At 36.4% G+C, this 15,944-nt stretch overlaps 1 protein-coding gene and 1 non-coding gene across 10 annotated transcripts in view; one reads left to right on the forward strand and one right to left on the reverse strand.

The window, feature by feature from the left end:
* The window catches only part of LOC141439240 (tubulin monoglutamylase TTLL4-like), a 39,530-nt gene extending 27,842 nt beyond the window's left edge, over positions 1-11,688 (forward strand). For 6 of the 9 annotated variants that reach the window (XM_074103445.1, XM_074103446.1, XM_074103450.1 and 3 more), the window contains 3 exons: positions 92-299; positions 1,800-1,867; positions 10,330-11,688. In XM_074103445.1, the coding sequence (XP_073959546.1) occupies positions 92-299; positions 1,800-1,867; positions 10,330-10,671 (618 nt within the window). In that variant the 3' untranslated portion in view covers positions 10,672-11,688. The other 3 variants (XM_074103447.1, XM_074103449.1, XM_074103448.1) reach the window with 3 other exon arrangements.
* Positions 11,689-12,682: 994 nt separating this feature from the next.
* On the reverse strand, positions 12,683-12,754 carry TRNAA-UGC (transfer RNA alanine (anticodon UGC)). Its single transcript has one exon. It is a non-coding gene; the product is annotated as a tRNA-Ala (tRNA).
* Positions 12,755-15,944: the final 3,190 nt, after the last annotated feature.

A 15,944-nucleotide genomic window follows, 5' to 3' on the forward strand; every position in this document is an offset into this window, starting at 1 on the left:
ATAGGCCAACAACAGTCAAGTACCACGTGTCAGAGCCACTGGCAACACATTATTAATTAAAAATATACCATAGACTAACTTTTTTTTCCAGTACTTACGAGACATCCTCTCGACCCTTACACCGGACGATGTCCGGCACCTCATACAGGCTGAAGACGAGCTGACACAAGCCGGGGACATGGAGCGGATATTCCCCACGCGGGACACTCACCGCTACCTGACTTACCTCGCCGGGCCGCGGTATTACAACCGGCTGTTTGACGCCTGGGAGTCTCGCTACGCACTCAACAGGCCAGCTGGTGAGTTGTAATGGGACACAAACATGGACTTACCTTACCTTTCAGGATGAGGCTTGGGTAGTCCACACGCGACCCCAGTGCGTATTGGGAACTTCACACGCACGATTGAAGTTCTTCGCCGGAGTGTGCAGGTTGATTCACGACATATACCTTCACCGTTAAAGCTTGTGGTAAATTTGGAATTTCGCACATAAATTCCGGAAAACTCAGAGGTGCGTGCCCGGGCTTGAACCCCTTGAGAGGTAATAGGTCCAACCAATTGTTTTAATTTATATGTATTTTATTTGTGATTATATATCTTGTATTGTTTTGAGATATGTTTCCTGCGGCTTCTTCTGCGGATTCTTCTTGGCAGTAATGGTCTGTCCGAAAACGCTGAAGAGTAAAAAAGTTTAAAAAGTGACACGTTAAAGAGCCCTTTGCAGCCTACTTACAGAATAAACCTTTTGATTTTTAAAGATTATGTTTAATAGCGATTTCAACACTCATATACGAGGGGCAGCTGAAAAGTTCTAAGCCTAAGGTACTTTGAGTTTGCATATGTGTTAGCGGTACTGGCCACTAAAAAACCCTTTTAAGAAGTAAATAATTAAAAAAACAAAATGTCGTGTTTCTTTTGTTACATCTCGAGATATCCGACGATAATGGTCATTATGTGTGAATTGTCAACGCATATCTCGAAAATTGAGCACCGTGCAGTTATTAAGTTCCTCACGAAAAGTGACAAATCGCCGAAAAGTATTATTTAAGAAATGGCTAGTATTTACGGCGCATCTGGCCCTTCTCATGCCACTGTTAAAAAATGGAGTTGACTTTTTAAACTTGGACGGGAGTCGATCGAAGACGATCCGTGTTTAGGGAGGCCAATATTGGTTGTGACTGAAGAAAATACTGAAAAAGTCAAGAAGTTAGTATTAGAGGATTGCAGAATTAAGGTTTGGTAAATAGCTGCATCCTTAGGTAGGTAGGTATTATTAGTAAGGAAAGAGTTGGAGAGATTTTGCATCAACATTTGCATATGACAAAAGTTAGTGCGCGTTGGGTGCTGAAAATGCTCACAGCTTGTCAGGCATTTTTAGAATTGTGTGAAAATGGTTTAGATGAAGTTTATTCCCGTATAGTAACTGTTGATGAAACATGGATCAGACAGTATGCAGAGTCGAAGTCTGAGTCTATGCAGTGAATCGAAAAGGGTGAAATGCCACCGAAGAAATTCAAGGTTCAAAGATAGGCGTCTAAGCTAATGGCCACCGTGTTTGTTTGATTGCGAAGGCATTATTTTAATAGACTATTTGGCAAAAGGCTCTATAATAAATGCAGTTTATTATGCCGTGCTGCATTGAATTAAAGGGAGATTATATTGAAAAATAAAAATAGTAAAAAAAAACAGAATTTTTTTTTCTACCTTAGGCTTAGAACTTTTCAGCTGCCCCTCGTATACACCCACAAACGTCTACTCACATAATTATAGTATTCTCAAAACCCGCCCCCCATTTCCAGGGTTAGAGCTGCTCCGTAGCCTGTGCGACATCGGCTACCACTTGGAGGTGCCCCCGGTGCCCCTGAAGGTAACTATCCGGTCGGCGGCGCGGCGCGCGCGCAGCCGGTGGCGCCGCGGCGTGCTCTATCTCTTGTCTTTGCTATTCGCGCTGTCGTGACTCGGGCTTTGCTATGTTGCTGGTTCAAGAGGGCTGTTCTCCCTTTGATATTGACGCTTTATCAACACACTGACAGGCGAATTCCTGTCAGAATTCCTTTGTCAAATAATTATAACTCTTTGATTATCTAGTTGCTTGTTTGGGAACACAAGTGAAGTTTGATCTAAGTAGAAATGAACTGAAATTAACAAGATATTTTTTGATAAGAAATATCATTAATCATGAGATAATTTACAGTAATTGTCCAGATTTCGAACTATCAAAGTTTGTAGTATAAAAGTATTAGGCAACGGACAAACACACTTGAATAGATTAATACAAACCTAGAATAGAACAACTATAAATCAGTACACTTATACTTAATCCTAATCACTAAACTTTCGTATCCGTCAAGTCATGCAAGCGTCTGTGTAGGGACAGAGGCCGTATTGTCTAACGCGCTCGCGCTCGCAATCACATTCACAATCTCTTTCCACCCTCATCCCATGCAATGTGGCAGAAAGAAACTGTTAAAGCGGTTGTGATTCCGATTAGACAATAAGGCCTTTGACAATGTACAAATAAATGCTATTAGCGATTTCGTATTGAAATTCACTAATATTCTTGTGCTTAATTTTGCATCGGGCCTGGACATTACAAAACACTCGTAATATAATGGTCAGTACTCTAAATTTAAAAACAGTGACATAGCAAAGCTCCTAGTGGTAATTTTAATAACATTATTATGGATTGGTTTAATTAATCATTAGAAATGAGAAAGAAATACTATATCCGGCAACAGGATCATATATTTCTATTGCACATAGTTTTTTTTTTCTATTTTTGTACCACTAAAATTACATATATCATTTCGTTCTCTTTTCTTGTAACTATCTATCGGCAACAATGGTTAGAGTCTATAGCTTCGTTGTACTATACTGCCCTCCTAAGCCGAAAGGCACTATCTCAAAGAAAAACGCTTTTCTGTCATTTACACCACGTGATGTAGAATGTTTTTAGCTACACAATAGTATTAAGAACTCGTGTTTTTTTAGATAGCGCCTTTTTTATTAGGAGGGCAATATAACTAGTACAAGTCTTAAAGCTAAAACGTGTTTTCTTTTGATAGGGTGCCATCCGTAAGGTACATTACTTCGATTTAAGGAATGTCCCCCCCCTCTTGTTACACGTCCATGATAACCACAAATAGATGTTAGTTTATGTGTCACAAACTATCACCCCTAAATAAGTAACGTATTTTATGGATGGTCTAAAATGCCTATTTGACAGTAAACTTGTTTTGGTACGAAGTTATAGACGCTTAAAAGTTGCAAACGAGATTTCCATTGCAATCTTTACAAAGGAAATTTTAAAGTGCATTTCCTAATTCGAAGTTCGTAATTTTAAGTACTTTATTAAATATTTTGTAAACGTTGCAATATGTTATTTTTACACTATCATTTATTTGTCGGTTTTGGGTTATTTATTAATGTTTATATAATTTATTATTATTTTAAGATATTTACCTATGTAAATATGAGACACATACAATTTATAATGAGAGTTTTAAACTTCGGTTGTTAAAAAAAAGGTGATATCATGATGTCAGGTAGGAAATATTTAGTATATAGGTAAATAATACAAGGTATCCTTAAGATATCTGGAAGAAAGCAGCAGACTAATCATATCGATACCTTTAGAGTAAATTTGCATAAAAGTGAAATTGGGATGGGATTCGAAACTGCACCATGAAAAAAAATGTAATATTGATTATTATTTGTAATATATTTTGACATGCTATCTCCTATCATAAGCAGTGTTTGAAACCGGTACCTAAAATACCGGTATGTCGTATACAGTCAAGTACAAAAATATGTATAAAGAAAGAAAGAAAATACATATTTAACGCCATAAAAATATCACAATTAACAATAGAACACAGACGAGACATACATGACGCTAAATAAGTCCTCGCTCAGCATAATGCCACGGCAAGCCATGCACAAAGCATATATCTGTTCAAACTACTCAAAAATATGTTCCCACGGCCTTATTACGTCGGAATAAGATTCTGTGGTATATATTTTTGATGGGTTACATAAGTCCATATTTTTGCACTCGACTGTACTTTAGTGCCGGTATTTTCGGTACTAAAACGGAATTAACTAGTATTTTTGAAACTAGTTTCAAACCGTGGTCAAAATTACTTTTTTTTTACACAAAGCTTCGTGCAGTGATATGTCATTTTCACTGTGTATAAAAAGCAGTGTTCCAGCCTTCTACTTACTACGGTAAAAACAGTCGATTTTCAGATAGATTAGTGTTAGATGCCATAGAACTAAAACGCTGTGAATTACAGGGCAAAGCGGGAGTTAGCGTGGTGAGAACAGTTTTTACGATACTCCAGCATGTTTTTACTATATTTCTTATATCGATCATATGCTTTGATTTGTTCAGCCAGATAATACGGTCGTGAGGCGAGCAGACGTTGATGTCATCGAATTTTTCAGTTTCTGAAAGTGTGGCCTAGGTTTTAGTTTTGTGTGTGTTTTATGGGAATGTTCATCGAAGTTACACTGAGTTCGTAATTTTTCTAAAAGGCGTCCACTTTTTTGGCCCATTTGGAACCCTTCGCCCTGTCTTTTTCATACAATCCCATCGCAACTGTAGAGTGAACGAGACAGGTTGTCAAATTTGGACCTAGGTGTGTGTCACGAACATTGTGGTATTAGTTGTAATTTGATGGACGTTCATTGATTTTGAAAGATGCGTGCGTGTGCTATATACGTAATAGGCCTATGTGGTTGCTGTTTAGATATTCACTTTTGTCTCTAATCCATTATTTAAAAAAGATAAGTCAAGTTTTCTATGAATAGCGGCGGTTTGGTCGCTTCGTTTGTTGCGTTTTAAGATATCGTTGCGGTCTTTACGACCGCGACCGGGTCATGCGACCCACTGCTTATATTAGGTGCACGACTCTCGGTTTGATTATTATCAAACATTAGAATATTAGAATACAATTCTAAAGTACCGTCAGCACAACAGTACAGTACTGATAATGAATGAATATAATCATACATAAGTCAATCTATGATATCTTTATAGTAATGCAAACACTTATATATAGATAATAATAGATTAAACAAGTATGCTTCATCCTAATCAGTCACTGTCACTACATACTATTCTTGGTAAATGCTGTGTCATTTGTTTTATAAATAATAAAATTCATAGGTATTTGAAAAAAAAGTTATTATTTTCCACAATAATTTCATGTTATCGAATACCTATCAAAAACTCCTACAGACCTATCAAAAATTCATTTGTATAGTATACAATATGAATCGTATGGAACTGTGTTCCTAAAGATAAAACTATCGGTATATTATATTAACGTTCTTTCTATTTCGTTTAAGTAGCTAATATAGTCTGTTTTTTCCCCAAGCTTTAGAACGTATTCGTACTGAAATAAGTATTTTCATTTATTGGCACACTCTACTAAAGAAAATATCATAAATTTCGTCTATAAATTCAAATACGACATAGATGCTCAATCGTACTCTGAAGTCACTTTGATATATTAATTCATAGTAAGCAGTGGGTCGCGGTCGTGAGTTTCGATTGCCATTATTGGAATGCAACCTTTACATTCATTTATATTCGAATAAAAATAAATGGCAGCTACAAGGGCGCGTTAGATTCAAAATTTAACCGAATCGGCGTTTCTGTTTTGATTATGATTTTTGAAATTGATTAATTTACTGATCATCAGGGCAAAGTGACGAGAGCGCTTAGGCGCGCGTACTTGGGTTGTAAGCACATCGCTCACAGTAAGTTTAGCCGGCACATGTGAACGCCAGGAGTGACAGACACACATAGATTATCTTAACGTGTCCGTGTACCTATAGGGATGTAATAGACTCATAGACGTTCAAAGATATAGAACAAAATGTTGGTTGGTAAGCTAGACGGTAAAGGATGTGCTATATTTAGTGCTATACATACATTTTAGATGTTACATACAACCCTGTATAGGATTTTTTTTAATTTTGATGTTTTAGATAAAAACGAATAAATAGACCGATTGTCTTGTCTTAAGAAGCTTTGTGAAAACAAAATGGACAGACTTTAAAACTGTATGCGTGTAGTGTTAGAGAAAATTATATGCCAGTATTTAAACGATTAAAAGTTGTTATTGGTAGAGAACAATAGAAAAGCAAAATGCTAGCTGTTTAAAAAGTATGACAATGAAATGATTACGCATGGACTCTATGAATGTTTATATTTAATAGCATTATAAATGAATATTTTTTAAGAGAACCAGGTGCTTAAATTTTATAAAATTATACACAATTAAGTATGTAGGTATAATTGTTATCTAGTGTTATATATGTTTAGCTTCTGTTAAATTGTAAGTTGTTTTAGTAAGCCGCTACTTTGGATATAGTTGTTGTATTAATATTATCAACGTATCGTTTCCACAAGGTAAAAACGAATTTAATTATTATAAAATAGTGTTTTCGTAAAATTACAACTAGTGGCTCGTATATAGGTTATTTAGTAAGTAATTTATACAGAATTGTATTAGATTTTGTACTCTCATTATAAACAATAGAAACATCAGATAGAAAAGTGCTATATACACATATACAATTTATTTTGTTTAGAAAATTCACTATTTTATTATGATTTTGTATTTGTTAATAAGCTATTTATTACTTGTGTATTTTTACTTACGCTATATTTTCTACGCTTTTGCTATTTACTCATTTTCGTGTAGAACTTTAACACTCATTTATAGTTCTAGGTTGTTGCATGTTTTTTGTTTTCTTGTGTGCAGTGGTTTTCATGTTGCTTAAGAAAACATTAAACACATTCTCAAATATAATATATTTCATATTACAGTTCGAAGCAAGACGAAATTGTGTTCTGAGTGAAATATTTTTCCTTTCTTTCTGGGTAAGCCCAAATGTTTATCAGAACATAAATATGCAGGGTCCAGAATTTTAATTGGCACATTATTTTAAAACACGTAAAAGAAAGACTCTTTTACTGACTTTGATATTATGTTTATTTTTTTACTCACTTTCCGTCTCGTATGAAAAAGAGTGCAATGTTGTATTTATATTCATACTTAAATTATTTATAGTTATTTTAAAATCGTGCCCTTAGAAGGTCGGTAGGTGTGTTTATAAAATGGTTATGTGTGGCCTTGTCGACTTTATAATGCATTATTTCAAAACATATTCAATATAATGTTCTTACTCGAAGCAAGTGGAAAAAAGTAGATAACGATATAATTTGATCAATGTCAAATTAACTCAATTATTTAAATCTGCCATGAAAATTCCGGATCCTTACATATAATAATAATATTTTCACCTTTTCACCATATTATTGCATAGAATGAAGAAATATACTTGTTCATATATATTACCTTGCCTATTAGCAACACAAATCCATGTGGTTTATAATTAGTTAACCAACTTTTGTCAATCGGATATAAAGAATGTGTTAAATGTTACAATGCCTAGTTTTCGTGTCTTCCGTCCGTAACATAATAACCTCTACACCAATCGCTCGCGATAAGTGCTGGGTAGTTCACGCTTCATCATTCATCATACACAATTATATATCTAGTTGCATCTGACGAGTGCGTGTGTTCCTTGATTGTGTTGTAAATTATCTGTGTGTGCGTGTGCTATACTTCTTTTTTTTGCATTAGAAAGAAAAATAAGTCACAGCAAATATGTAACAATTAGCAAGGATATATGATCATTTACATTATTTTGGTATCATAAGTAATGGTTACTATTTAAAAAAAAAAAAAAACATTTTTCAATAATACGACAGCAAGATGGTTAACCCTTTTTCTAATGCTATAAAAAACACGGAGTCTAGTACGACGATACGACACACTATTTAAAGTCACGCGTTCTTGTTAGATGCAAAAAAGATGGGGTAAGTGAAACTGTAATCAGTGGTCTGTAATATGACTACTGAATCTGTGATATCGATGGTATTCGAGGAGCAAGTTACGAAGTTCATATCAATATACTGCAAAGTTTATTGATGTGGACCTTCGCAAAGTAACGCCTAAAGCAATCAAGGTTAAATTTTAAACGTGATACAAAATTTGTGTTTCTAGCTTAGCCATCTTGCTCGCTAATCCTGCCGTGAAGCAGCAGTGCTTACACTGTTGTGTTTCGGCGTGGAGAGTAAGACAGCCGGTGAAATTACTGGCACGTGAGGTATCCCATCTTAGGCCTCTAGGTAGGTGGCAACGCGTCTGAAATACCCCTGGTGTTGCAGATGTTTATGGGCGGTGGTGATCTCTTACCATCAGGAGACCCATTTGCTCGTTTGCCATCCAGTCAAATAAAAAAAAAAAAAAAAAAGTTAATACTGGACAATAATACATTTACTTAATTGTTAAAATTGGAATGATAAGGATGTTCATATTTTAGCATCAGCATTCAGCCGTGGGACGGCCACTGTTGAGCATAGGGCCACTCCATTTACGGGTTGGCGAGCGCAGTATAAAATTTAAGGTTGCCAAGAATACGCTGCTGCCTATCTTCTAAACTCAGCTCACACCTCCACACCAAATTGACACCTCAAATTGAATAAGACCAATTAAATGAAGCGCTAATTTCGTATCACGTTTAGTATTTCACCTTATAATTTATTTGGTTTAAAGACTACCGTTTCAATTTCCCCGTAGTTAACTTACCCCACCTTAACTTACGATTTAAACTTCTGACATGTTAAATCCATGGATTTTTGGTGTTTCCGATTTTTATTCCACTCATTGCTAAGTTTGGTTTAAGAGCTAAGTATTTTTTTCAGCAATTTCAAATCTAAAAACCTACATGGATTTGATTTGTCATAGTATCTCACAGTTCATACAATATTTAGTTTCATTGTATTATTTTAAGCTCAATTTCATCTACATAAGTGGCACTACAGGTTTGGCCAATCATATCCTCCTGCTTCTCCTACAATTTAATTTTTGATGTAAATCTCCTGACGTTAGAGTGAGAACTACAGGCTTAAATACATAAACTTTAGTTTTAGAGAGAGCTGTTTTGCAAATTTTTGACTTTTATTTTAAATTAGCATATGTTGAAACTATAGTTAAACATACTAAGTCATTTCGATTCATAGTTATTGCTCTGAAAGAATGACTTGAGTTGATTTTGGGGCTGTATTTCTATCTCACTTTATCCTCCTCCTGCCCACGGATTTTTAGCTTTAGGATAGCAGCCCAAAAGTTTATAGGGTTTATTTCGCAAAGTTGATTGAAGTAGTCCTTTTGCAGTCTGTGGGCAGTGGAAGGTTAACTCGTTGGCCCCCTATCATATAAAAAAACAGCCCTCCATCTTCCATTCCTTTTTGGCCAAAAATGTAGCACCATTCATGAATCCACCCTTATCGCCCCACAGCCTTAGCTAACGCCACTAATCGGGTACAATTATATGTAATTCTAGTCATTTTAGAACAAATATATTATTTTGTTGGCCAAACTTTGTTTTCATAGATATAGTTAGCCCATGCGTATTGTCATCAGCACAATAGCGACGCGTTTACCAAACTATAGATAACCGTCTCAAATTAAACTAAATAAACGACTACGGACTAATGGACTACGGCGTTTTGTATTAAAAAGAAATGCCTTCTTCATGAGAAAAAAATAAATTTGTGCAATCTTTTGTCAGGGTTAGAGTGCCGTTGCATTTTCAAATCAGTTGCATAATAATGAACTGTGGTGTCATTATTTTAAATTATACAACGGCCGAGCGGCTGGGTAATAGCGCGAGGAAAGACCTTTTTATAAAATAATTCACAGTGAGAGCCGCAGAGCAGTCACAATTTTCAAGAAATAGAGTCTTAACTCAAATACAGTGCGTAACAGTTTCGGCATAATAGAGTCATGGTCACATTGTAATGTTTTAAACTTTCGCGATTTCCACTCATAATAGCACAATCTCGAAAAATCGGAAATTGCGAGTGTTGTTTCGACGCGACATGTAAAATAAAATAAAATAAAACTGGCGCGGCTAAACCAAAGTGGTACCTACTTGATCTACTCGTGATCATGGCTTCTACATTGTAGCAGAAACGTCGCAATAATTGTAGCAATATTTAAGTCGTGATTAAGACCCGGTTGTGCTATTTATTAATCATGGTTACATTGTTATATTCTAATTACTGCGATTAGTGGATGTAAAGCCCTTTTGAGTACGCCGTAGTCGGGTAAATAGTAAAGCTTACCCCGTAAAGAGACAGTTATCCAGATTGGTAAGGCGCGGTCGCGAGCGAGTGAGTAACGGTGCGCCCCCCTCCTCCCCGCCCCGTCCCCCTCCCCGCTCCCCCCGCGCCCTGTGTTGTAGCGTGCAGCGGCTCAGCTGAGCGCGTTGGATCGTTCCAGAATGATGTCGATGCTCCGTCGCCGGCCGCTTCGGAGAGGCCGTCCGTGCCCTCGGTCGCGTCCGACTCCCTGGAGTCGCTGCCCCGACCGCCGCCGGCCCCCGCGACCCCCGAGCCGAGTGCCTAGCGCCCCCCCACAGACACCCCCGGAGTGTTCACCCAGTGCCGCCACGGCGCCTACCACCGGCTCGCCTGCAACCCCAGCCACTGCGACCCCCACTGTCGATCTCAACAGGAATGTGCGCGCCACAGGAACGCAATCGCCAAGTCCCAAGTGCGCAGACGCGGCGTTGACACAATACTGATCTTCTTCAACTGCGCCAAGTGAACAAATCGAAGTGAATAAGGACACTAACGTATCTCATTAAGACTCAAATCAAAAGTGTTATGATGTTTAGCCGCGTGATTCCACGATTGGTTTACATTCCTGTTTTGACGTATTTCGACTCATTGATGGTGTAAATTAGTTGTTAAGATAAAAAAAGCGTAAATTATCTATATCCTACCTAATGCCTACAGCAAAAGACATCTATAGCATAGTGATATCGATTTGTCTGTTTTAGAATGTGATTGTGCATTCAGATGGAAAGCTTTCTCAATGATTTACTATGAAATGAATAATCTTATTAAATCGTGAACTTAAAAACAAACAAACCTGATTCTAAACGAGGAATTTAAGTTAAATATAGTAGGTATTTTCTAAATTAAAATGTGTTCACTGTATAACTAGAATTGCTAGAGTAGTAAAGTGTGAGAGTCCGTTATGTATTCAAATCGTGTTCAATATATTTGGTAAAATCGATTGGAAATTTAGTGTTAAAAAGAGTAAAATTGCGAAATGAACTCGGTGGTATTAATTCCCTTCTATACATTTAAGTGATGTTATAGAGATGTGTAAATTTAAATTGTCCAGCATGAATATGCTTGTAGCGTATATGGATATAAATTATATGGTTTCATGTGCGTTTTTAATGAATATTACTCGTGATAAAATTATTTATTCACAGATCTTACCTGGTATAGTTAATTTTACGCTATCATTCGATTTTTGATGTGTTTAAATTTTGACTCTATGCCTTTAGCTTCTTATCATGCTATGTAATTTTTTTGTAATAAAAATCGAATTTCAGTTTGTACTGATGAATTGTTCTTCGTAACAATTGACCAAAGAATGACATGGCGTTGAAATCTCATCAATTCATAATGTTTTGCAATTACAAGTCGATTTTATTTACGTATTTAATTTTAGCGTTCGAGTACCTAATGGCCTCTTGGCTGATGCCCTGATCCTCAAAGACTTAATAAAAAAATAATAAGTCTTACTCTATGACTTTTATTTACTACAATAGGCTTCGTCCTAAAAAAATCTAATTCGTATGTCACTTAAATTATATTTATATGTATTTTTTCTTTTGTCAATACAAAAAATGATGACGATTAGCCAGTTAATGTTCCGCGTGCCGATACTACGTGCGACACTTTCTAGCACGGCGTGACATCACTGGCCGCACTCCCGACCTTGACGCGCTTAATCTATCATTTTTTGTTTTGAAGAATAAAATAAAGTTTATTTTTCTATTACGAAACGGAAAATTGCATTCTGTTAACCCTTTTTCAGGCCCCGCCAATTTAGACATGCTACGCTTTGCTTTGGACACGCATAGGTACTACGCTAATTTTGTACTTACCTGAAGGGTTACAAACGAATCGTAATTTTAACAAATTCAATTTATTTTTAGGGTTCCGTAGTCCAACAGGAACCCTTATAGTTTCGCAATGTCCGTACGTCTGTCCGCGGCCCAGCTTAGAGACTTAGTGGTAGAAAGCTGTAATTTTGCATATGTTTTATATTATGTTTAACACGCCGATTAAGTGGTAGGTACTGAAAAAAATATATATTAGATTTCCTCCTGCATATAAAGTAGGGATGATTTTTTTCTCGTCTAAACCCAGTGTGAGGTATCTTCTTCCAAAAACAAATCTTTAATCCTGAACTATTGACTTGAAAAATCAGAAAATAAAGTGCCTATATGTAATGAATTATCAAAATGTAATATTGAATACTTGCCGCATATTAGTACGGAACTCTACATTGCGCGTAGCCCGACACGCACTTGGCTGTTTTTTTTTTTTACTCTACTGCAAAGAGAGTATGACTAGATTTATGTGGTTGATTTATATAAGACGCCTAAAAAAATATTTACCTAATACAAAATTTCATTGTTTCTCGAATGATCAATGCAATATGCAATGCATGTAGCATTCTCTCTTGACTTACGTAATCATTTCATGACTAATTTTGTTTTTTCCAAAAATTGGAGATGCCGGGGATCGAACCCGGGGCCTTTCACATGCAAAGCGAACGCTCTACCACTGAGCTACATCCCCACTTACGATGAAGGTTGAAATACGTTGCCTTTTGTGGCACCGTGACCTAATGTTTCGCAGCGCTCTGGTAAATGTTTATACAAGGCAAACAACACAATACAATAATAATCGTTCTGGTTTGTGAAACGTTATGTTGATGACATGTTAGTATGTCGACAATTATTGGGGAATGACCTTTCTATCTCTACAACTAAGACGTTGAAATCCAAGGCAATGACTGGACAAGAGCGGAGATGTTCAGTCAGAATCCCGCGAATCGCTGGAAATACACCGCTCTGTGAGGAGATTGTACAATAGAATAGAGTTACAGGTAGACGTTTATGCCTGTGGGGACTGAAGTTGGAAGGAAGTAAGAAGTTGTGTTTAGAAATCTAAAGTGCGATGTAGAATATGAAAGATATACAAAATTACTCATGCGACGTTCGTAACAATTCGTCTATTCGATGGATGGCAAGTATTTTCAAAGATCTCTGAATGCAGCTTTGTTTCCATTTAACTTTTTTTAGCCACGTCATATACAAAAGACATCACATCACATCACCCATAGGTAGGTACGCCAGGCTTCTATATTGCAATGCCTAAAATTGAACCTTAACATAATCGAACGAATGTTGTTTTTGCATTGAAGCAAGTAATGGACGTATATATAGGTCGTTGGCGTGGAACCTGCGGTGCGTAGGTAGGTATGTATGAGTCGTTGGCGTCGAACCGTGGTGGCCTAGTGGTTTGACCTATGGCTTCTCAAGCAGAGGATCGTGAGTTCAAACCCCGGCTCGTACATCGTTCGAGTTTTTCGAAATTCGTGTGCGAAATTATACATTTAAAATTTACCATGTGAAGGAAGGAAAACGTAGTGAGGAAACCTGAGAAGCAATTCAATGGTGTATGTGAAGTTCCCAATTCGTTTTGTCACCAAATTAGTTTTAAATATTATTGATTACTAGCTTTTACCCGCGGCTTCGCACGCGTAAACTATTCGGTCTGGTAGTTGCAATTGAAATTTTCGGGATTTTACAAAATTCCCCTGGAAATTTCCAAAATTTATATCGTGGTCTTCATTGAGGTTGTGTTGTGAATAACTGTACAAAATTCAAGACTCTAAACCCAGTGCTAAAATTTCAAAATTTTTCCCTATCCAAATTCAAATTCATATCATTTATTCAGTAAATAGGCCGCAATGGGCACTTTTACACGTCATTTTTTAAATACCAGCACTTTCGGAAAGACCATCATTGCCAAGAAGAATGCGCCGCAAGAAGCTTGGCAGAAAGTCATTTTTTCAAAATAAAATGAGTACAAATAAAATACTTGAAAACTATACAATTAAAGAAAAAAATACAAAATAATAATAACAATAATACACGGATGTATGGGGTCCCTTAGTTACAAAACTATCCCGTGGAAATATCGGGATAAAAAGTAGCGTATGTGTTATTCCAGACGTCCGGCTACCTACATACCAAATTTCATGCCTCTAAGCCCAGTGGTTGTTATTTCGAGATTTTATCCCTAGTTATCCCGTGGGAATATCGGGTCAAAAAGTCACTTAAGTGTTATTCCAGATGTCCAGTTACCTATTTACCAAATTTCATGACTCTAAGCCCAGCGGTTATTATTTCGAGATTTTATCCCTATCCCGTGGGAATATCGGAATAAATAGTAGCCTATGTGTTATTTCAGAGGTTTAGCTACCTACACACTAAATTTCATGGCTCTAAACCCAGCGGTTGTTATTTCAAGATTTTATCCCTAGGTATCCCGTGGGAATATCGAGTCAAAAAGTTGCATATGTGTTATTTCAGACATCCAACTACCTACATACCAAATTTCATGACTCTAAGCCTAGCGGTTGTTATTTCTAGATTTTATCCCTATCCCGTGGGAATATCGGGATAAAAAGTATCCTATATTTTAATCCAGGTTATAAACTAACTTTCCGCCAAATTTCATCCAAATCCGTCCAGCCGTTTAAGCGTGAAAAAGTAACAAACATACTCACTCACTCACAAACTTTCACATTTATAATATTAGTAGGATAAATATTATGTGGGTATGTTAGTCTGTAAGGTATTTATTGTATGGGCCAAGTTGCCCGATATAAATGTTTTTTTTACTTTATTATCTGCAAGGTCTGCCCAGCAGTGGGACGCATATAGCCTGGGATGAAATGTCCTTTCCGAAAGGAAAAGAGCCGTTAAAAATTTCCACCTGTACGTGTATATTGACAGACATAATATTTACCTAAATGTTTAAATATTACGTAATTCGTAAAGCGAGGTTTTCACAATTGGAGTAAAACTATCCGAGTAGCTATAGTGGGCTACGAGATAGTTACGACGTGATGGATTATTCAAGGCCCGCAGTGTATTGTTAACAGATGTTTTGCTCGTCACGTGTGCCTGTTTGTCATGTGATGTGACCGGCGAACCGCTAATTGTCTTTTAAAGAGTTTTAAAAATATATTGTCCATTTCGTACTTACTCATTGATTGATAATGGCGCAGACGATGAGCTCCGCATTCTCATGTCATGACTGTGGAAAATTAACGTGACCATACCACGTAACTTAACACCAAGTCCAATTTAGAACAGGACCGTCCCGTTTTCAGAAAATCATGGATGGAAAGTAGACTATTATAATTCCTCAGCACACGAACTTTCTTCTTGCCAAACTTCATCAAAATTTGTTCAGCAGTTTTGTATGAAGACGTACCTGGGTCAATCAACGTTTTTACCGACACTAATCTGTCCGCGACATTTTTCAAAAAATTGCAGATTTTTGTAAGTAAACATGTTTTTTCTGTAATTTAATAGATGGTGTACATGAATACATGCCATCCTACTTAAGTTCAACCTATTAAACCGTCTAATATCTTGTTGGAAGTACGATTTTTTGGTAACGCCAGAGACAATTTTGGTAACGCAGTAGACGCCCAAAGTGTCGGTAAAATAGTTGATTGACCCACCTAAGTAATAAAAGAATTCGGCATTCTTTTTGTCTACAACTAAAAATAATTGTTAAAAATTTCTTTTTTTAATTTGTTAGGCACTCAGGATTAATAAAAGCATGTTGTTGTTAAAATATTTTATTTTAAAGACAATATTGAATACATGTTTTCAATGACTACATAATCAGTCAGAACAATTAACACTTAAGCATTATATTACTAATCTACATAATTTTGTAGAAA

This window comes from Choristoneura fumiferana, chromosome 20 (genome assembly GCF_025370935.1).
Source record: "Choristoneura fumiferana chromosome 20, NRCan_CFum_1, whole genome shotgun sequence".
Taxonomy (NCBI): domain Eukaryota; kingdom Metazoa; phylum Arthropoda; class Insecta; order Lepidoptera; family Tortricidae; genus Choristoneura; species Choristoneura fumiferana.